The sequence below is a fragment of the Bubalus bubalis genome, chromosome 3 (genome assembly GCF_019923935.1).
Source record: "Bubalus bubalis isolate 160015118507 breed Murrah chromosome 3, NDDB_SH_1, whole genome shotgun sequence".
Lineage (NCBI taxonomy): Eukaryota > Metazoa > Chordata > Mammalia > Artiodactyla > Bovidae > Bubalus > Bubalus bubalis.
This window is the reverse complement of record NC_059159.1, coordinates 7,119,734-7,143,046: the sequence shown is the minus strand read 5'-3', so window position 1 is coordinate 7,143,046 and position 23,313 is coordinate 7,119,734. Positions and strand designations below refer to the sequence as shown.

The window sequence follows — 23,313 nt, the reverse complement described above, 5'->3', positions numbered from 1 at the left end:
CCCTTTTTCCAGGAAGTGAAGGGACTTAAATGCTCCCTTATGAACCGAATCGGCTCTAAGATGATGCTTTGCCTTCCATAAAACAAGACAAATGACTCTGGAGCTTCCCCCTGAACCATCTGTCAGGTTCATGTTTTGGTCACTGAACTCTTACACAGTTCTCATTATGTGCAGAGACCTGCAGAGTTAGGTTCTGTAGTTAAATTATGTATAATAAAATGTCTGCACAATTAATAGAAAGTTCTTTGAGAAATCACATCCAGGAAGCCATCACCTGGAGAGTGAGGGGTGGGTTACCCTTCAGTCTGGCAATGGGAAGAAACCTATTAATGTCTCTTCTGTATAGATACAGAACTGTCTGTAATGAAGCATCTGTGGGGTCTTCAAGGAAACTGCTTATGCTTCAAAAAAAAACCCAGCACCTTTTGATGGCTCACTAAATGTTTCATGGAATGATTTACAAGGAGAAAATCAGTCTAATTTGTAAAGGACATTTTTCTAGTTTTTGTTTGAAACTTGGACTGTCTTGTATCTTTATAGCTATATGAGTTTGATTTCTCCCGACTTCCTCTAAAAAGATACTAGATTCCTTGAGGAATTTTTGTCTTCTGCTTTTATACTCCCTTGCAACTCATGCCTTGCTTCTGCACATAGTAGCTCAGTAAGTAGTTTTGAATTGATACTCAGACCCAAATGCTTGCAGAAAGGCTGGGACCAATTTGTCCATGACAATGAGAGCCAAAGTACTAAATACTCAGAGGCGTTCCATGGAAGAGATTCCTGGCCCCTTGTCAGTGGACTGATAACGTCCCTCATTTGAGGTCCCTGTAACATTAGATTGGCGGGTTTTAACATTTAGCCATTAACATTTAACATTTTAACACGACTGAGCGACTGAACTGAACTGAACATTTAGCCATGCAAAGACCCTGATGCTGGGGAAGGTTGAGGGCAGGAGGAGAAGGGGATGAGAGGATGAGATGGCTGGATGGCATCACGGACACAATGAACATGGGTTTGGTTGGATTCTGGGAGTTGGTGATGGACAGGGAGGCCTGGCGTGCTGTGGTTCATGGGGGCGCAAAGAGTCGGACGCGACTGAGCGACTGGACTGATGCCTGGGTTCCTAAAATGTTGGTGCAAGCAGTGCTATCCAAGATACTCCAAAAGACCGGCAGAGCGCTACAGATTCCTGGGACGTGCACTAAGCACACTTTTGCATTCTTGTGGCTACTTAGGTTCCATAGTTGCTTTGGGGACTATGTGGGCTTTTCACGGACTGCATCACAGAATATACCCCTCAGGAAAAGCAGTTGGCGAGTGGTCAGTGGGAGCCACACAGGGCTTCCTACCTCTCGGTCCACACAAGCCAAAAATGTGCACGTCTTTTCCTGCAATCCTGCCTCAAGAGATCCAGGATTTGCTCAAGCTTTTCTGTAAAGGGCCAGATAATAAATATTTTAAGCCTTATGGGCCATGTGCAGTCTCTGTCATGTCACGTATTCATCTTTGTTTAAAATTTTTAAAATAGTCTTAGTAAGTCATACCAAACCCAGATAGATTTAGGCTAAGGGTCATACATAGTTTGCTGACTTCAGCAGTAGATCCAGTGATAACAAAATCAACTTAAGTTCCCTTTCATTTTCATATTTCCAGGCTGAAGGGAAATTCAGCAGAACAGCAGGCTGTAATTTTTATATTAAAAAAACTGTCTGCGGCTCTAAATCTTTGTTTTTCTTCAGATTGTTTCAGGTGACTTAGGCATTTCCAATCTGACTGTTGAAAACATAGGAAAAGGCCATCCTCCTTGGATAGCTGCGGTTACTGGCCTGATGGTTGAGAAGACCACTCTCATGCCTGCTGGTGTCTCCCCACTATAGGGAACTTCGAAATAATAATTGATCAGGAAGCATCGAGTCCAGGCCCCGTGGTGCTTCCTTCCCAGACTCTGAGTGGAAGGCAAGCAATGCTCATCCATCCGAGTTCTGAAAAAAGAAACCATAGTACAGAAAAGACCACGACCTGAACCAAGGGTGTGGTTGGCCTCTTAGAACTGTTTCACGGGGCAGAGCTGCTCTGTGAATGGACGTCCAGCAGCACGGGGTCAGAGTTGGCTTCAGAGCTGTGGGAGGGCATGGAACACCCTCCCTCCCCGTCGCCTCTCTCCCCCCTTTTAAAGTTTTTGTTAGGGAGGAAGAGGGAAGTTTAAACTGGAGTATGACCTAATACAGCGTTTGAGCTAACAAATTAAACACAGATGCGAAATGGTTGTTGGCATTAGTGTTGCAGCATGAGCTGTGTATACTGGGGCGGGTCCAGATATATGCTCTTCACATTAAATGCCTGTGGATGAGCGCCTATGGGATGAAATATATACTTGAATTGGAAATAAGCTGCTTCTTCCCATGGTATTATAGCATAAACCCATATTTTTTAAAAAGTTTAAACAGTTTGACCATAGCCATGTAATTCCACATAAATACCACCTTTCATTGCATGCGTGCTCAGTCATGTCCGACTCTTTGTGACCCATGGACTGTAGCCCTCCAGGCTCCTCAGTCCATGGTATTTTTCAGGCAAGAATACTGGAGTGGGTTGCCATTTCCTCCTCCAGGGGATCTTCCCGATCCAGGGATTGAACCTGAGTCTCCTGTGTGAGTGTCCTGCATTGGCAGGTGGATTCTTTACCAGTGAGCCACCTGGAAAGCCCAAATATCTCCATTGAAAGAAATTAGTTATAAACAATGTGAAATGCTAAGCAAGTGTACATGGTATTAAATGTTTTAACTGAGAGTGACAGCTGTTCCTCACGTAGCATCATATCCCTTCTATTGTGAGACATCCTTTCTCTTGGTGGGGGTTGCGGGGGGGTGTTTAGTGAAAATAGGAGCAGACACCAGACTCCCCAGCTAATTTTCTATCTTTCAGTCGGGGTGCTTATTGTAAGGGTGTGTTTACTTTGTAAAACTTCGAATCAGTACTTTGCATTACTACAGCATTTTTTTTTAAAGTTGAAAATAAAAATTAGTTAATTTTAAGCTGGGAGCAAAAAAATACTGCCTCTGTATCTGTATCACCGTGCACCATAAGGGGAAGGTCTAAACACACACACGCCTACCTGCCAACAATCACTGCCTCTGGGGAGTTTGGGAGAAAAGTCTTGCTTTTTATTTGTATTTCACACACATCTAAGCTATTTTAATTTAGATCCATTACTTATACCTTAAAACAGGAAGACAGAAAGGAAACGCCTGCCTGGTGGGAAGATGGCAGGCAGTCTGTGAGGAAAGAGTGTGACCGTTGAGGAGCTTCACTCCACCTGCCTCTCAGCCCCAGGACTGCTGAGGGCGTGTGTGCTGTCCACCCGAGCGCACAGACCAAACCAGAAAGCACCTACAAGGGAGCTGTCCTTTCCTGGCTGGCCGTCATTCTGCTGTGTTACTGCCTGATTTCTCTGGTGTGGCCTTCCTTCCGGGCACTGGAGGACTCGCCCTTGAGTTCTTTGTAGGCACAGGAAGATAGGTGGTACCAGCTCCCCAGCAGCTTGGCAGTGTGTTGCCTCCAGTGAGGTAGACACAGGGCTACGGATTTCAGGCCTGTTCAGAGTCACTAATGGCAGTTTCTGAATGCACTCTTCCCAGCAGCCCCCATCTTTCTCTTGGAATTTTAGCAGAGTGTATTATTTCAGATTGAAGGCAAAAGGAGAAGAGGACGGCAGAGGATGAGGTGGTTAAATAGCATCGCCAACTCAATGGACATGAACTTGAGCAGACTCCGGGAGATAGCGGCAGACAGGGAAGCCTGGCGTGCTGCAGTCCATGGGGTTGCAGAGAATCAGACGTGACTTAGCGACTGAACAATAATGACAGTTACTTCAGAGACATCTTGCAGTGCAGTCACTTAAAAGAAAGATAGATATGTTAGATGTATAACTTTAGTTATTCTAGTTTGCACATTTAATGCATGTTAGATGAAGTGGGTAGGTCTTTATCAGCTATAAGTGGTGTCAATTGCTTTTTTTTAAATAACAGCAGTAAAGACAGCTCTGCAGAGAGAGCCTTGTTTTCACAAGTCATCTGTCCTAATTCATTGTGGCTTTCCTGTGAGAAGTGAGGCGCCTGTGACCTGAAACTGTTTCAGAGATTTCTTCTCCTCTTCCTCCGGGCCCGCCCCAGCCGCTCCTGCCCTTTCCCGTGACTTATCCCACTTTTTCTTGTGACCCTGGTGAATCAGCACTGGGAGAGGAGACTCTGTAACTTGCTCCAAATCCAACGAGCTAGCTCTGCACCGGGTAGACCATAGCATTCCTGGTGGTTCCTGAAAACCAACCTCTGAGCCATGATGGCAGAGAGAGGCCTTGAGAGGAGCGTCAGCCACAACTGTCTGCCGGGGCTGCTCCCTCCCAGCCCGAGCCTCTCCCCTTGGTGCCCTTAGAAGTGGCCCAGCTTCTGGGCCTACTGGCTTTCCTGCCCCGCCTTCTCTTCATCCCACTGTAGAGGCTGCTGCCTTATCAAGTGGCTGCAGGAAGGCCTGTCTCACCTTAAGTGGCTCATTCTGTGCTCCAATCGATAGATCTGGGGTTTCCCCCGGTGCCTTGCTGATGAGTCAGCTGGGGGCCCACTGGGCTTTGGCTCAGGAGGCCCATCTTTAAGTGTCTTCCTCTGTAGAAAAGAGTGGCCCACGATTGTGTCTTATGAGTCACTTTTTGGAGAGTGGGGAAGGGAGGAGACGGTACCCCTCGCAAGCCGGGACGGGTGTGTACAGACAGGAGGGCTGAGGAGGAGGCCCTTCCCCTGGTGAGGAGTGTGCTGTTACGTTTGGGAGGCTGGACATCCCGTTTCTTTGTGGGGAAGCAGATGTTGACTGGCTTGCCTTCCTTCCTTAGGTGGTTTTTTGGCAAAATCCCCAGAGCCAAGGCAGAAGAAATGCTCAGCAAACAGCGGCATGACGGGGCCTTTCTTATCCGAGAGAGCGAGAGTGCTCCTGGGGATTTCTCCCTCTCCGTCAAGTAAGTATTTCCTGCTCTGACTGCCTGGAATCCTGTCTCCAGCTGATGGATGTTGTGAAGCCAGGGGCCAGGTGTCTGGCTCCACACACCGAAGGTGGCAACCTGGGACAGGTTTCGTCTAAACAGCCTGTTTTAAATCAGAAAACTGTATATTAAAATCCTCGTTTCTGGCTCCTCTTCAAAGTTGTCTCTCGCAGCACTTTAGAGGCCCGTGTGGAGACCGTCTTCAGTTGCTGAGCAGCTGAGCGTCAGAGAGGAGACACTTGTCAGTTCTCCCCAGTCCCCCCCGCCCCGCAGTGTCCCCACACACCCGGCTCTGACAGCAGCTGGTCATCAGGTCAGCTGCCTCGTGCACCTTTTCCAGATGTCCCCCCAAAGGCTGCCAGCATCAGCAAAAGGTGACCACAGGAGTTTGGGGGCTTTTTGCTTTTCCCAGGGGTAAATTTAAATATGGGAGGGAGCTGGTATGCAGTGGGGGAAGGCAGGGAGTCATACCACCATGGGGATCGTGGAGAATATAAACTGGAACTTTGAGAATTCTCAGCTCATCACTCCCCACCCATGACATAAGGATTTTGACTCCTTTGTCCTTCCCATATGTGTTTTGACTCTGTCCATTTCTAGTTAACACTGCAGGAAACCTGCCCCTAACCCCACTCCCATCCCGGGAATCTTACTCATCACCTCATCATTTATATGATGAAGGGCTGATTAGATTAAAACTCAGCCCACTTTAATATACATTTAAAATGAAGACTGTAAAACTATTTATTTGCCATTTACAAATGATATCAAGATTTTTCAGTTTCAGAAATCAGCTCAGTATCTTGTTTCATTTTAGGACCAAATGTGCGGTTAAAGTGTTGGGGTTTTTTTTTTTACTGTAGGTTTAAATCGAAAAATTTTTGTGTTCCTTTTCTCTGTGAAGATGTGGGAGGTGGTTTCAGGTAACGTTTTCAGTATTCTCAGCTACATTTCCAGTATAGTTTGGTTTTAGTCCCATCATGAAAAAATCAAGCCATCTAATGATCAGTTTTCCTCTTCTAGCAATGGCTTTTCTTTTTTCTTCTTAATAGGCTTTACTTTTCTAAAGAGCAGAGTTTATGGTCACTGCAAAATTGAGTGGAAGGTACAGAGGTTTCCGTGTGCCCCTCACTCCCACATGCGCAGATCAGTGGCTTTCTGACGAGCCTGACTGAACACATGCAAACGAGGACCTGGTGGGCGAGGAGCTCCTTGAGGTGGAAGAGTTTTTATGCTTCTCCTTAACTTGCGTTTCCTCCTCCTGTTACACCTTACACAGACCCCAGGATAAACCCAACCGCGGAAGACGAGGGATACAGGCAGTTAATCCTTGAAAAGTGCCCAGAAGCCCCTGACAGTTCACGTTTGGTTGTCTGATGACCGTGGTCCCTGCCCATGCTCGCCGGGTGGCCACCAGAAAGCTCCCATTTTAGCAAATAAAACCTTTAAAGAGCTCATGTTTTCCTTGCTTTAGAAGTAAAATTTGAAACAGGTGTCATAACCACCTCTTAATAACACAAGCACCCGAGCCAAGGAGGTTCAAGACTCCACAGCCTCAAGTTTTCAAGCTGTTGGGCATCTGTGGTAGAAAGACTCCTGTCGTTAACAGCTCACCCCATCAGGGGCCCTGTACCCCTTTCAGAAGCCGCCCGCTGTGCACAGCGGTAGAGCGCTTCCCTGAGCGCAGATGAGCCACTTAAGTACGCCCTTCCTCAGTAAGGCCTTCTTGCCCGGCCACCTCCTCATGAGCCGGCGGTGCAGTCTCGAAGCCCCTTGCACCTGCGCTGACTCCGTCAGGCTCAGTGCTGCCACCTGCTGGGTTGGCTTTAAGTATTTTTGCTTTAACACCCAAGATGGGAGGACGAGGCTCCCGTTTGTTCATTTAACAGATGTTCATAGAGCATCTTTGGATGCCAGTGGGGACCTTGAGGACTCAGCAGAGAGCAGGATGGGTGGGGCCTTGCTTGAGCTGATGTTCAAGGCAGAGAGCATGATGGTGGTGGGCCATTCCCATTCAACCAGATCATGCTGTTTTTCTGGGCCATTGTAAAGAGAGCATTTGTCATTTCTCCAGGTGGTAGAGAAGCCTTTGGGGGGGGTGAGGCGGTGCCTGGGCCTTTATTTATTGTCCCTACATGTCCTTTTCTTTGCGACCTCTTCAGCGTGTGTAGAACTAAAATCCCTGATTAGAAAACACAACTTTAAATTCTTCCCAGTTACAGGAGAATTGTTGGAAGTGTGTCCAGTCCCTCCTTTTCTCACCTTATTTCTTACCCTACCTTTTGTAGTCTTCAGATGTCACACAGGATTTCAGTTCTTTTTTTTTTCATTTGGCACAGTCCATGGCACGTAGAAACTTTTTGTAGGGTGGGGCTTTTTTTTTTTTTTCAACAAATGTCTTCAGAATTAGGTTAATAGGGCTTCCTGTCCAGCAAGGATTCTTCCTGTTGTCGCTGGCAGTCATCATCCTGATGGAGGGTCTCGGGGCACTCTCCACCCACCAGGCAGTCAAGTTGTGCTACAGTCCTGGTCTCCTCAGCCTGGAAGGGCGTGGCCGAGACACAGGGTTTCCAGGGATCCTGCTTGATGGGCAGGTGGCCGCTGCGCAGCCAGGACAGAGCCCTCCAGCCCGGTCTCATGTGTATCCTCTGCCCCTCCCCAGGTTTGGAAATGATGTACAGCACTTCAAGGTGCTCCGAGATGGGGCTGGAAAGTATTTCCTCTGGGTGGTCAAGTTCAACTCTTTGAATGAGCTGGTAGATTATCACAGATCTACATCCGTCTCCAGAAACCAGCAGATATTTCTCCGGGACATAGAGCAGGTGCCACAGGTAAGCCTCGAAAGAGAGCTTGGGATCGTCCTTAACCAATTAAGAATAGCTCCTTAGGCAAGCAGGTTGTTTTTTTTTTTTTTGGAAGGGTTACTTCAGGGCCTTCCATGCTCATTATTAACTCATGTTAAAGATTTGGATTTGAAACAGTTTTGCATTTCCCAGAGGCTGCTTCTGGGAAGCAGTGTGCTGCAAAAGTTACCCTGTGTCTCTAGGACGAGGGTCTTTAACACACCCTCACACACAGTTTGCCTGGAAGTAGACTGTGAGGAAAGTCACACCTGTAAGGGGGTGGGGTCCACACTCATGGCTAAAATCCTACGCCTCACGTACTGGTGAGCACCAGCCTGTTGTGTACAAGCTTTACCCTTTCGATTTTTCCTAAGTGACACAGTGATGGGAACTGAAACATTTCCTCATCTGGGATTGTAAGCAAAGCTCCAGGGGCTGTTTCTGCAGTTCTTTCCTGAAGCAGTACCTGCTGCTGGATGCTGGGGCGAGGCTGGCCACCTCAGTGGGGACCCCGCGGTGGCTTCCATCATTGGTGAAAGATTACACGACACCCCCCCCCCGGCCAAGAGTAAACTCCGTAAGAATTTGTGGAGGGGAGGGGAAGCGAGGGGTTGTCTCAGAACGTGTGGAGAGGCTGGCGCGCATGCGTTTCCCATCACTGGCGCGCTTCCAGGGGGCTGGCCACAGTCACATGCAGTGTGTGTCTTCTCCCTGCCCTTTTCTGCAGCAGCCGACATACGTCCAAGCCCTCTTTGACTTTGACCCCCAAGAGGATGGAGAGCTGGGATTCCGTCGGGGAGACTTTATCCACGTCATGGATAACTCAGACCCCAACTGGTGGAAAGGGGCCTGCCACGGGCAGACCGGCATGTTCCCACGCAATTACGTCACCCCCGTGAACCGGAACGTCTAAGAGTCAAGAGATTATTTAAAGAAAGCGAAAAATTTTAAACACACACAAAAGAATTAAACCCACGAGCTGCCTCTGTCAGCAGCCTGTGAGGGAGCTCAGAACACCTGGCCGGGTCACCTGGTGACCGGCTCACTTTGGTTGGAACTCGGGGGGTGGGAGGGGGAGTTGGATATAACAATGCCAAAACTTACCTATAAATTAAGAAGAGTTTTTATTACAGACTTTCACTGCTGCTCCTGTTCTTCCTCCTCTGTCCTCTTTTCATCCTTTCTCCTCTCTGTCCATCAGTGCATGACATTTACTGCCACACACAGTCCTAGCTGACGCCAGTAATAAAAGAGAAGAAACCACGTGGGCTGATACTTTCTCTATGCAAAACGTCTGTTTTAGTTGGGAAGACTTCAAACAGCCGCTCCTGTGTTCTGTGTTTTATATACACTCACAGGAGCAGGCAGCCCCTGCCCTTCAGCTTCTGCTAGAGGAGGGCGGGCGGGAGTGGGGGTGACAGGAGGGGTTGGTGCCCCCCAGGGCTTCCTGCGAGCCAGGCCCCAAGCCTGTGTCTTTTCTATATCCATTTCCCTTTCAAGTGGTGTTCCTGAGCATGCTGTTTTTCATAGTGCCTTCTGCCTTATTTCGAGGGTTGCTTCTGAGTGGTGTTTTTTTCCTTGTTTGTTTTATTTTAAAAATAAGTTAAAGACAGTCAGCCAATTTGTCTCCTACTCTGTGTAAATATTTCCCCCCCGGGGAGGGGAGGACAGGGTAGAGAAGAGGAGACAAGCGAGAGGAGGATGTGGGGGTCCTGCCTGTGGGCAGCCAGAGCCTCTAAGGTTCAGCTTTAACATTTGTAGCCCCTGGAGGTTAAGGGAGCCAGGGTGCAGTGGAACCAGGTTGCCGCCTTCCCACGTCTGACTGCATCTGGCGGGGGGTTGGGGTGGGGGCTGGGCCCTTGACCTTGCAGTCTCGGTTGTTATCTGTCCCCACCTTAGTCCCAGACACCCACAGTAACCAGTCTCTGGAGCCAGCCAGTTTCAAGTGCAGGAAAGTCCAAGGAGTTTAAACTGTATCAGGTTCTACCATGTTCTGCACTGGGGGAGAAGACGAGCATTTTTGCTTCATCTTTCTTGCTCTGAAAGCTGAGGGTATCTGTTCATGGCTCTCACCTGTTGTGTCCCCTGCCTGACGCGCCCAGATGAGCTTCAGGCTGAGTTCGGGAAGCAGCTGGGTGGTTTTTCGTTTCTGCATTCACAGCGGGCTGTGTTCATAGCTGCTCCATCTGCACCCCCCACCCCCCCACCCCTCCCGGAGAGGGAAGTGTCTCTGTGACGCAGGGGCAGGCGGAAGGAAGGTTGGAACTAGGAATGCTGAGTCCATGGCAGAGCTCTGTCCGTCCGCCTCCTGCCTGTTTGTCCCTCGTGGTGATGCGCCGTGAGCATCCTCTCCCCACCCGCCCCATTCCCACAGCAGAGACAGAGCCGCTGGGAGTTGGTGGTGGCCTTCAACTCCTAAAGTGGTCAGTCAGCGTCTCTGCTGGACTCTGGTCGTGGACCAGGCTTGGCCTGGAGCGCCTGGGGCCCAGGAGGCGCTGCCCTCCTGGACAGAGCATCCGCCACTCTCCACTCGCTTCTCTTCTGATAATACAAGGAATCTCTGGCATTCTGGACCTGGACCATTTGATTGTTTTATTTTGGAATTGGTGTATATCATGCAGCCTTGCAGAACTAAGTTTTGTGTGTATATATTTAAAAGAAAATCAGTGTTTAAAAAGACCTATGTACTTAATCCTTTAACTCTGCGGATAGCATTTGGTAGGTAGTGATTAACTGTGAATAATAAACATACAATGAATTCTTCACTGTATATTTTTTCTTTTTTTTTCACTCCTTTGCCTTAAAGTAAAAAACCTAGAGACTGTCGGGGACTGGGGGTGCTTGTGCTCTTATTTCCGACTCACCTCACTCTGGGGAACCATGTGGGTGTCTTGGGCTCTGGGAGCAGTGATGCCCATGTCATGTTGATCAGAATCCCTGGGAGCAGGTTCCTAGTGTCGAGTCGGAGTCCCCACCCTCAGCTCCGCCTTTGAGGGCACCCGCAGGCATGCCTGGTGGTTCTGACAGAAGGCACAGGCCACACTTTGAAAACCAGCCCAGATCTAGTACTTAGGACCAAGTGTGGCTGGCCTGATTCTCATCCCCCCCCCCCCCCCTCCAAAGGACAGACGGACAGAAGGAGCCGTGTGGAAGGAGTCTCGGCGGTGCAGTGGGCCTCTTCAGGGTGACCCTGGGCCTGTCACCACCCACAGCACTGGCAACAGGAGGTGAGGTAGGAGTTGCGTAGAGAGAAAACAGCACCAAACCTGAGGAGTTTCCACTTGTGTCCTTGGAGCCCAGCACACCGCCTTGCTTGCGGCTGGCCTGCTGGGAGCCAAGGGGCTCAGGGTCCACCCAGGCTGGCTCCTCCAAAGCTGATCCAAAACGGGGCCATTGGAGTGAAAACTTGTAGGCTCCGTGAGGTTCTTTTGCCCCCCCTTTGACTCATGGCTTCAGAATAACCTCAGAAATAATAGGAAAATGACTGCTTTTGCACTAGTCCGGTCCCAAGGTTCTTGGTGGCTGTGTCCCCCTCCTCCGACCCTGGGCCTGTCATTCCTGGGCAGGAAGCGTCTCTGGGGAGACTCCGCTGTGGGACAGCTCGTCCGGCTTTGACGATGGAAAGCTCTGCTGGATGAGTGGGCTCCGCCCTGTTCTCTTCTTGGCGGCCCTCCTGACACTCTTCTTACCTAGTGCCCTGGGAGTCTGTAACAGAAGCTTGATTTAGACATGATTGTGGAGGGGGTGGCGGTGATAGTGCCTGCCCGGCACTCCCAGGCAGGGGGCAGGTTAGAAGGAGAAAGGTCATGGGCGCTGTGTCTGCCTTTCCTCAACACTCGTTCCTCTGAGTAGCTGACCTTCAAGTCAGGATGTCTTGCTTTCCCAAACAAGTGAACCAGCGAACCTGAATTGACATGCAAATTCTCCAGGTTCCACCTGAGCCCTGTTTTTCACAGAAGAGCATGGAGAGCTTGCTTACTGACGGAATGTGTTTTCCTCTGGGGGCTTCTTAGACTAGGGCTGGGGAGTTACAGACCCCTCCTTCCACCCAAGTCCCCAGGTGGGGCCGGATGAAGCAGGACTCCACTAGAGTTGGAAATGGGCAGCTCTGGAAGGTTGGGGTTTGGGGAGCTTTGTTTTTCCAAGGATAGCTTTCCCAAGATTCAGTTCACTATGTGGAAGTCACCTGTTTATTTATTTGGTCATGCCATGCAGATTGTGGGATCTTAGTTTCCAGACCAGGGATCCAACCCAGGCCCCCTGACATGGAAGCTTGGAGTCCTAACCACTTGGCTGCTGGGGAAGTCCCACAAGTCACCCACTTAACGTAGCCCATTCGGGGGCTTCCAGTGCAGGGACTGGGGGTTTGGTCCCCAGTGGGGGAACTGACATCCCACATGGTGCAGAATGTGGCCAAAAATTAAAATGGGGCGGGGGGACCCTTTAATAAAGTAGACCATTCAACAGTGTGTTTATTAGTATTCACAGATGATGCAATCAACTTTAGGACTTTTGCATCATCCCGCAAAGAATCCATACATCTATGATCAGTTACTTGCTGTTTTCCCCCAACCCCTCCCAGGCCCTGGCAACGGCTAATCTGCCTTCTGTCTCTATGGATTTACCTATTCTGGACATTTTACATAAGTGACATCATATAATACATGGTCTTTTGTGGCGGGTTCCTTGCACTCAGCGTCATGTTTCCAGGGCTCATCCCTGGGGTGACACGTATCAGGATGTCATTCCTTACAGCCATTAACACGCTTTGGTGTGGAGACACCATGTCTTTTTTATCCATTCATACAACGATGGGGTGTATCTCATGTGGCTTGGTGGTAAAGAATTCACCTGCTGTGCAGGAGAGGAGGGTTTGATCCCTGGGCCGGAAAGATCCCCTGGAAAAGGGAATGCCAACCCACTCTAGTATTCTTGCCAGGGAAATCCCATGGACAGAGGAGCCTGGCGGGGCTACAATCCATGGGATCACAAAGAGTCAAACGCAGCTTAGCGAGTAAACAGCAGCAATGATGGGCATACGGGTTGTGTCCACTCTAGCTGTCCTGAACGATGCTGCTATGAACATTCATGTGTCGGGGTGTTCGAGGACAGACCCTGAAGAACTTGAAGCAGAGGAGCAGACAGTCCTTTTCGGCTGGAACAGTGAAGAATGGGGACCACAGAGGAGACCCCTTGGGGAGCAGTTGTCCTGGTGAGCAGGAGGGGCCGCAGGGGGAGCCACCAGAAGCTGGTTGATTGGAGCCACGTGTGGGAGGACGGGTTGGGGGGTTGAGGAAGAGGAGGGGTAGTGATGACCGTGGGGATCCTTCTTGAGCAGCAGGGGCCCTGAGGTTGCTGTCCGTTGAGACAGGGAGCAGGGGTGCGGTGGGGAGGGAGGGTAGACAGCTTCGTGTGAGGTGCCTGTGGCCATACGTCTGGAGCAGAGGTGTTCCCCTCTCCCTCTGGAGACGGATCTGGGCAGGGGACTCGGATCAGGGTCAGAGGTGTGGAGGTGGCCTTGAAGTCCCTGCCCTGGGCAAAAGATCACACCTGCTCTCAGAGAGGGAACAGGGCAGGATGCGGGCTGAAGCCCTGAGGAAAGCCAAGCCCTGAGGCCTGGACGAGGAAGCAGCAAAGGAGAGGTGGCGGCCGGAGAGGCAAGATGCAGACAGGGCTGCTGGCGTGGGGGTAGCTGTGTGTCCAGGAGCTGGCCCCCAGGGCCATCCTCCCCCAGGTCCCTCAACCCCCACCCTGTCTCTTTCCCAGCCCATCCTTATGGTCCCCAGACTGCCCAGCACGCCTTTTCCCTTCTGCTGAGAGACCTTCCCCAGCTGCCAGGTTGCTGAGAGGACGAAGTGCAGCCTCCTGACCCCCACGTGTGCTGAGAGGTCAGCGTGAGCTCTGAGTTAGGAGACCCAGGGCTTTGTTCCAGGCTGTGTGGCCTTGGGCAGAGCCCTTCACCTCTGATCCCTTCATTCATCTGCTTAAAAACAAGCCCTGTCACCAGGTTGCCCTGAGGGATCTGTAGATGTCTTACAGACCATTAAAGTGTGATGCGGGACTTCTCTGGCAGTCCTGTGGTAAAGGTAACCGGAAAAAAAAATAAGTACGATGGGACTGGTACTGACGATGGCCTTGGTGTTCAAAGCCTTTTACAGTCGGCAAGTCCTCCAGCCCTTTGGCCCACTGAGCCCCTTGAGTATCCCTGGCTTTGCCAACATCTACCTTGCTCTCTAATCTGAAGCCAAGGTCTCTCCTCTCTGCTTGTCTGCTTACCCCCAACTCTACACACCCCACCCTCTGAGAACCTTTCCTGACCGGCGCCCAGTGAACACTGGCTCTACCACCGTCTCAGAGCCCCAAACGCAGGCGTGCTCCGTGTCCAGTCCTGTGACACCACCCCACCCGCTGCTTCCAAGCCCCGGGGCTGCTTCAGCTGCCGGTGGATCTTGTCTACAGCCGGGAGCAGTGGTGCCACAGTGAGGAACCCAGGTTCTGCGGTGGCCTCAGACAGGTCACCTCCTGTGTCTGGGGAGTGGGTCACCAGGTCGGTAACCTTAAACAAGTTACCTTTCTAAGCCGCAGGTCAAGAAACAAGTGGATAAAAAGAAAGTGAGGATTGCACGGGGTAATTGTTACTCACTGCTGGCTCCCACAGCTGGCAATTCATTCAGGGTCCAGCCCACTCCTGCTCAGCCCTGTGCCTACCCACAACTCTTGTTCTTACTGAGGGCCAAGGAATTCGTCCACGATTTTCAATTTTTTTATATTTAAGTCTTTGATCCATTTGAAGGCTGTGATCAGTGAGAGTTTGGGTTCATCTCTGTTTCCAGATGGCTATCCAGTTGCTCACATAGCATGTATTAAAAGAGCCATTGTCAGCTCTCAGATTGGAGAGAATGCATTAAAAAAGATATATATATATATAAATATATATTTTTATATATTTTATATTTATATATATATAATTTATATATATATATATATTTTGTATGGAGGTATGGCACCCCACTCCAGTACTCTTGCCTGGAAAATCCATGGACGGAGGAGCCCGGTAGGCTGCAGTCCATGGGGTCGCTAAGAGTCGGACATAACTGAGCGACTTCACTTTCACTTCTCACTTTCATGCATTGGAGGAGGAAATGGCAACCCACTCCAGTGTTCTTGCCTGGAGAATCCCAGGGATGGCAGGGCCTGGTGGGCTGCCGTCTATGGGGTCGCACAGAGTCGGACACAACTGAAAATGCTGTGATCGTTCCAGGTGAACAGCAAAGGGACTCAGGCATACATATACATGTATCCATTCTCCCCTAAACTCCCCTCCCCTCCAGGCTGCCCCATAGCCTTCAGTAGACTGAGAGGATGTGTTTTGTGCTGAGTTTCCGTGTGGCAGGGTCCTGGAGGGGCTGCTTCCCTGAGGCTCCCCAGCAGTCAGGACCCCTGATGGGGCTGCTCCTCCCACGTCGCTCTCCCTTCTCGCCTTGTCCCAGGTCTTCTTGCTTGTTTACATTTTTAATGTAAACTTTAGAATCAGCTTGTCTAGGTCCAGGGAAAAAAAAGATGCCTCTGGGTGTCTTTATTTGGATCCTGTTAGATTTGCAAGCTGCCTTCGGAAGAACTGACATCTTTATGACGTTGAGCCTTCCTGTCCAAGGACACAGTGTGTCTCCAGTTTCATGTCCCCTGGGAAAGTTTCAGTTTTCCTCCTGGAGGTTTTGCACATTTCTTGTCCTATTTATTCCCAGATATTAATATTTCATCTGTTTTGTGGATATTTTTTTTTTGTCTTTACATGTGCTAAGTTGCTTCCGTCGTGTCTAACTGAGAGGAGCCCACCAGGCTCCTCTGTCCACTGGATTCTCCAGGCAAGAATAGTGGAGTGGGTTGCCATGCCCTCCTCCAGGGGATCTTCTGACCCAGGGATGGAACCTGCATTTCTTACGTCTCCTGCATTGCCACTCGGGTTCTTTACCACTAGCGCCACCTGGAAAGCCCATTTTATTTTTTTACTGTCTTTTTTTTTTTTTTTTAACTTTTTACTTATTTTTATTTTGGCTGCACTGCATGGCTTGCAGGAGCTCATTAGTTCCCTGACCAGGGATGGAACTCGGGCCTTTGCAGTGAAAGCAAATCCTAGGCCAGCAGGGAACTCCCTGTGTTTCATTGATTTTTTTTTTTTAAAGATGAGGAAGCAGGAGAGAGCACAAGAAAGGCTTTTTCTCTTTTTTTAATATTTATATATTTCTCGGACTGTGCTGGGTCTTAGGGGTGGCTCATAGGGTCTTTCAGTTGTGGCATGTGGAATCTAGTTCCCTGACCAAGGATGGAACCCAGGCCCCTTGCATTGGGAGCACAGAGTCTTAGCCACTGGACCTCTGGGGAAGTCCCTTAGTGATACTTTAAATCAGCCATCTTTTCCCTGGTCTTTTCATCTCACTGGTGTTTGTTTACATATGGGAAGGTATCGATTTCTCTAGACAAATGTTGATCTCATTTCCCTACTGAATTATTGGATGGTTTGAAGTTTCCATCCTAAAAGAAATCAGTCCTGAATGTTCTTTGGAAGGACTGATGCTGAAGCTGAAACTCCAATACTTTGGCCACCTGATATGAAGAACCGACTCAGTTGAAAAGACCCTGATGCTGGAAAAGATTGAAGGTGGGAGAAGAAGGAGACGACAGAAGATGAGATGGTTGGATGGCATCACTGACTCAATGGACAAGTTTGAGTAAACTCTGGGAGCTGGTGATGGACAGGGAGGCCTGGCAAGCTGCAGTCCATGAGGTCGCAAAGAGTCGGACACGACTGAGCAACTGAACTGAACTGAAGTTGTTTGGCAGTTGATCTCACACACAGTGCTGTGTTTAAATCTCCCATTTAAACCCCTCGAGCAGGCAAGCTCCAAGAAGGCTTTTCCACTGCTTCCAGAGCTCCCTGCACCAAAACCAAGCAGACAAAATTAGCTTAGGGAGCAAATACTGAGGCTAAGAGTTGGAGGGGACTTCCCTGGTCATGCGGGCTTCTCTTGTGACTCAGCTGGTAAAGAATCTGCCTGCAGTGCGGGAGACCTGAGTTTGATCCCTGGGTTGGGAAGATCCCCTGGAGAAGGGAATGGCTACCCACTGCAGTATTCTGGCCTGGAGAATTCCATGGACTGTATAGTCCATGGGGTCTCAAAGAGTCAGACACGACTGAGCGACTCTCACTTCACTTCACTTCCCTGGTGGTCCAGTGGCTAAGACTGCATTCCCAGTGCAGGGAGACTGGGTTTGGATTCCTGGTCGGGGAACTGGATTCCACATGCCACAAGTAAGAGCTTGAAAGCCACAATTAAAGATACCATGTGCCAAAATGAAGATGGAAGATCCCATGTGCTGCAGCTAAGACTCGGCACGGTCAAATAAATAAATAAATGTTAAAACAAAAAACATAAAAAAGAGCTGAAGGTGCTCTCTTAGATGAGATGCTTTACGACTCCTATAATGAAATTTGTTTAAATCTGCTCAAACATCTTGTGTGAACACAATTCAAAATATTTAGTTCTGAACAAAGGATATAAGTCCTTTTGTAAACACTTCCTGACCATAAAGTTGCTCTTTCCAACACTCTGGGAGCCTGAGAAAACTAACCCACGGGGAGCGTTTATGTTTCTCGGGACAAAATGTCACATTTGTCAGGATGGCTATTAAAAAAAAAAAAAGGCAAAAAACAACAAGTACTGATGAGAAGGCAGAGAAAAGGAAGCTTGTACACTGTTGGTGGGAATGTAAGTTGGTGCGGCTGCTTTGGAAAACAGTATGTAGGTTCCTCAAGAAGTTAAAAATAGCCTTCCTGGCAGGTGAAAGTCAGCCAGCCATTCAGGGCAATGGACTCTCCATTCTAGAACCACAGCCCAGTTTGTCCATAACCTTGCCGAGAAGCCCTGCCATTGGTCGATGCTGTGTGACTTAAAGCCCCAACTGGCCATATTTTGAAACAGTTGAGCAGGTTCCTCCAACTCCTGCTGAGGTCCCTACAGCTAATCAGAGCTTGGAACAAACTGTCCATATTGCTCGAACTGGTAACTGCAAACAGCCCACAGTTAAGAAAGCTCTGCTGAACGGCTTGGTGGCCACTGAGCTGTGGATGTGGTTTTATGTTGGCAAGATCCTGGGCAAGACTGGCATCATCAACTGTGATGTTTGAAGACCAGTCTTTTTTTTTTTTTTTTAACTAATTAATTTTATTTTATTTTTAAACTTTACAATATTATATTGGTTCTGCCATATATCGAAATGAATCTGCCACAGGCATACACGTGTTCCCCATCCAAGACCAGTCTTTAACATGTGACTATATCTGCTTTATTGTTTGAGTGTTCCAGAACCACATGGAGCAGACTGGTATTTGATTAAAATAAGACAATGTGAAAGTTGCTCAGTTGTGTCTGACTCTTTGGGACCCTGTGGACTGTATAGTCCATGGAACTCTCCAGGCCAGAATACTGCAGTGGGTAGCCTTTCCCTTCTCCAGGGGATCTTCCCAACCCAGGGATTGAACCCAGGTCTCCTGCATTGCAGGTGGATTCTTTACCAGTTGAGCCACAAGGGAAGCCCAACAGACTGGTTCCAAATAGGAAAAGGAGTATGTCAAGGCTGTATATTGTCACCGTGCTTATTTAACTTATATGCAGAGTACATCATGAGAAACGCTGGGCTGGAAGAAGCACAAGCTGGAATCAAGATTGCCGGGAGAAATATCAATAACCTCAGATATGCAGATGACACCACCCTTATGGCAGAAAGTGAAGAGGAACTCAAAAGCCTCTTGATGAAAGTGAAAGAGGAGAGTGAAAAAGTTGGCTTAAAGCTCAACATTCAGAAAACTAAGATCATGGCATCTGGTCCCATCACTTCATGGGAAATAGATGGGGAAACAGTGGAAACAGTGTCAGACTTTATTTTTGGGGGGCTCCAAAATCACTGCAGATGGTGACTACAGCCATGAAATTAAAAGACGCTTACTCCTTGGAAGGAAAGTTATGACCAACCTAGATAGCATATTGAAAAGCAGAGACATTACTTTGCCAACAAAGGTCCATCTAGTCAAGGCTATGGTTTTTCCAGTGGTCATGTAGGGATGTGAAAGTTGGACTGTGAAGAAAGCTGAGCACTGAAGAATTGATGCTTTTGAACTGTGGTGTTGGAGAAGACTCTTGAGAGTCCCTTGGACTTCAAGGAGATCCAACCAATCCATTCTAAAGGAGATCAGTCCTGGGATTTCTTTGGAAGGAATGATGCTAAAGCTGAAATTCCAATACTTTGGCCACCTCATGCAAAGAGTTGACTCATTGGAAGACTGTGATGCTGGGAGGGATTGGGGGCGGGAGGAGAATGGGATGACAGAGGATGAGATGGCTGGATGGCATCACCAACTCAATGGACAAGAGTTTGGGTGAACTCCTGGAGTTGGTGATGGACAGGGAGGCCTGGCATGCTGCAATTCATGGGGTTACAAAGAGTCGGACACAACTGAGTGACTGAACTGAAGACAGTGTGTCAAAAAAAATTTTTTTTTCTAATTTATTTCAATGCCATTCTCTCAAATCATCCCACCCTCTCCCTCTCCCACAGAGTCCAAAAGACTGTTCTATACATCAGTGTCTCTTTTGTTGTCTCATATACAGGGTTATTGTTACCATCTTTCTAAATTCCATACATGTGCGTTAGTATACTGTATTGGTGTTTTTCTTTCTGGCTTACAAAAAAATTAAAAATAGAACAATCTGATGATCCAGCCCTCCCACTTTGGGATTATTCCAAATAACTGAAATCCAGATCTCAAAGGGATATTAGCATTCTGATGTTTATTGCAACACTGTTCACAATAGCCAAGATGTAGGAAAACCCACGGAGAAGGCAATGGTACCCCACTCCAGTTCTCTTGCCTGGAAAATCCCATGGACGGAGGAGCCTGGTGGGCTGCAGTCCATGAGGTCTCGAAGAGTCGGACATGACTGAGAGACTTCCCTTTCACTTTTCACTTTCATGCATTGGAGAAGGAAATGGCAACCCACTCCAATTCTTGCCTGGAGAATCCCAGGGATGGGGGAATCTGGTGGGCTTCTGTCTATGGGGTCGCACAGAGTCGGACACAACTGAAGCAGCAGCAGCAGCAGCAGCAGCAGGAAAACCCAAATGTCCGCCAACAGATGAATGGATGGGACTTCCCTGATGGTCCAGTGATCAAGAATCCATGTTCCAATGCAGGGGACATGAGTTCGATCCCTGGTTGGGGAACTAAGATCCCATATACCACAGGGCAAGTAAGCCCATGTACCACGACTAGAGAAGCCTGCATACTGCAATGAAGACCCAGCACAACCGAAAACAACAACAGAAAATCAAATCCTCCCAAAAATGTTAGATTATACAAGGAAAAAACAAAACCAGATGAATGGATAAAGAAGGTATCTCTCTCACACACACACACACACACACACACACACGGGAATACTATTCAGCCTTAAGCAGGAAATTCTGCAACATGCAACAACACCAATTAACATGAGGGCATTATGCTTAGTGAAATAAGCCAGTCACAGAAGGATAATCCCACTTGTACGAGGAATCTAAAGTAGTCAAATTCATAGAATCAAAGAATGGAATGGCGGTCACCAGGGGCTGGGGGAGGGGGAAACGGGGAGTTATTGATCACTAGGCAGAGAGTCTCAGGTCACCAACATGAAGAGGTCCTAGAGCTCTGCCGTACAACACTGTCCAATGATGTGTTACGCACATAAAAGTTTAAGAGGGTAGCTCTCATGCTAAGTGTTCTTACCACAATAAAATTTTAAAAATTAAAAAATATTAAAAAAAATTAAAAAATATAAAGAAAGATCGCTGACTGTAATAGCTGGTTCTGGAACCTCATGGGAGAGGGAAAGTGGGTAATAGCCGTGTGAAGAGAAACAAAAATAATCTTTGCAAAGCTCCGCCAGGATTCTGGTGCCCGGGGAGCCCTGCTCCGGCCCACCCTCCTCGTTTGCTGGGATGCACGGGGAACAGACACCCAGAGGCGGTAATGAGGGTCTTTCCAGAGCCCCTAGAATCTCAGCCCTCTCGTGAACAGTCACCCAGTTTCAGCTCTGGTGAAGACCAGACCAGCAAAAATACTGCCTTCCTGCACGCCATCTGCACCCCTCACCCTAAGAGTTAAAAATGAGAAGACAAATGATGATTTAATTTTATTTTATGTTTTATTTTTGGCTGCACCCTGTGGCACACAGGATCTTAGTTATGCAATGAGGGATTCTTTACATATATATATTATGCATGTACTGGTTGTGCTGGGTCTCCATGGCTGCACGCGGGCTTTCTCTAATTGTGGCGAGCAGGGGCTACTCTTCATTGTAGTGAATGGGCTTCTCATTGTGGCGGCTTCTCTTATTTCAGAGCACAGGTTCTGGGTGCAGAGTCTCCAATAGTTTTAGTTTGCGGGCTCTAGAGAGAGTGGTTGTGCTGCACAGGCTTACCTGTTCCACGGCATGTGGAATCCTCCCGGACCAGGGATCAAACCTGTGACCTCTGCATTAGCAGGCAGATTCTTTATCCACTGAACTGCCAGGGAAGTCCCCAAATGCTTATTTTGTAAGTTACTGTTTTCCCTCCCAACCTTTTCTCCCTTTCCTGGCCTGAGGAGCTGGTCTGAACAGAAAAAAAATGTGGTTGAACATCCTTCTTCCACCCTCTGCTGCTCTGAGACTCCTGAGGCAGGAGAAAGTGGGCGAAAAGCTCTGAAGCCTGTCTCAATCAGCTCTGGCTGCTCTAACAAAATGCCAGAGACCAGGGAGTCCAAGATCATGGTGCCAACAGATTCGGTTCTTTGTGGAGACTCCCACAAAGAGAGAGAGAAAGTGAGACAGACACAGACAGAGAGCACTCTGGAAATCAAGGCGCTAATTCACGGTGAGAACCCCACCCTCATGACCTCATCTACAGCTGATTCCAGCCCAAAGGCCCCACCTCCTAATACCCTCGCCTTGGGGATTAGGGCTTAAGCATATGATTTGGGGGAACGCCAACGTTCAGCCCGGGCTTCCCTGATAACTCAGTTGGTAAAGAATTCGCCTGCAATGCAGGAGACCCCGGTTGATTCCTGGGTCCAGAAGATCCACTGGAGAAGGGATGGGCTACCTACTCCGGTATTCTGGCCTGGAGAATTCCAGGGAGTGTATAGCCCATGGGGCCGCAAAGAGTTGGACACAACTGAACGACTTTCTCTCAACCTGCAATCCAGGACAAAGTTTGTAGTTGTAGCTTCCGACCCTACTTGTTCTGTAACTTTGGGCAACTTACCCAACGCCTCTGAGCTTGTTTCCTCACGAGTATGATTGCATGGCACACAGTGTCTGCTCCTCAGGTTTTGGGGAGAAGTGACTCATATATGAAATACCATGCGCAATGCCAGTAGTCTCACTCAGTACATGTTTCTCTTCATCTGTCCATCGGTGGCAGAGAGGCTATCTGTAAGCCATTTTCCCCTCCAAGAGGAATGCTCGATTTTTAGCCCATACCTGGTCATGCAGAGTATTTGTCCTCGCCACTCTAGCATTTAGGTGTGGCCATGTGACTAAGTTATGGCCAATACGGTCCAAATAAAAGTCTCCCCGGCAGCTCCAGGCATACTCCCCAGGACCCCTTTCTCCTTCCATCCATCCCCCATCCTTGTGCTGGAATCCCACCTGCTGGCCTGGGTCAGACAGTGAGGACCACACCCTAGAAGGGGGGCATGGTGAACTGGGAAGAGTCCATGCCCCTGGGAAGTTGGTGGGGATAGCTGCCAGACCAGACCTGGGCAGGACTTTGATGAATTTAAAGCACAATTATCATGGAGCCCTTTCACTTTCCCAGCCCCTGAATATTATCCTGTACCCTGTTGTTCAGGACTGTCTACCAAGTGGCCAGTCTCCACACTTCCTGACATCTCTTTTTCTCCAGGATTTAAGGTACCTCAGAAGCAGGTGTCTCTCCCTCCAAAGTGAGCCAAAGAAAGGCATCCAAAGATGCCCCCACAGTCTTTCTCTGACTCTCCCACCCATATAATCCTGCTCCACGCCCACACTGCCCGTCTATAAATACCTTCCAGGGGTGGAGGCAGACGTGGAAAGGGGAAGTCGGAGCCCGGCCGAGTCTCGTCTCTTCCCTTGCTGCTCTCACAGAATCTACTGAGCATTTTGAACATGGACCCATGCTAGGCGCTGGAGACAGAAAAAGAAAGTTATCAAACACCGACCTCTGCTCCAGACCTGCGGGGGATACTGAACAGCGATCTATCCCAGGACAGGGGAGGGGACGAGGAGATGAGAGGGACCGCAGACTTAGACAGGTCAAGAAGGGCTTCAGAGAGACACTGGGGGAAAGAAGGGAAGATTGCATACGCACAAGCGCGTGGCGTCA

At 48.8% G+C, this 23,313-nt stretch overlaps 1 protein-coding gene across 1 annotated transcript in view; it reads left to right on the top strand.

Annotated features, from left to right (window-relative positions):
- Positions 1 to 10,645, top strand: part of GRB2 (growth factor receptor bound protein 2) — a 67,599-nt gene extending 56,954 nt beyond the window's left edge. Inside the window, exons 4-6 of the mRNA XM_006045245.3 lie at positions 4,886 to 5,008; positions 7,695 to 7,863; positions 8,603 to 10,645. Of these exons, the coding sequence (XP_006045307.1) occupies positions 4,886 to 5,008; positions 7,695 to 7,863; positions 8,603 to 8,788 (478 nt within the window). The 3' untranslated portion in view covers positions 8,789 to 10,645. The remainder of the gene's footprint in view (positions 1 to 4,885; positions 5,009 to 7,694; positions 7,864 to 8,602) is intronic.
- The last annotated feature ends 12,668 nt before the right edge of the window (positions 10,646 to 23,313 follow it).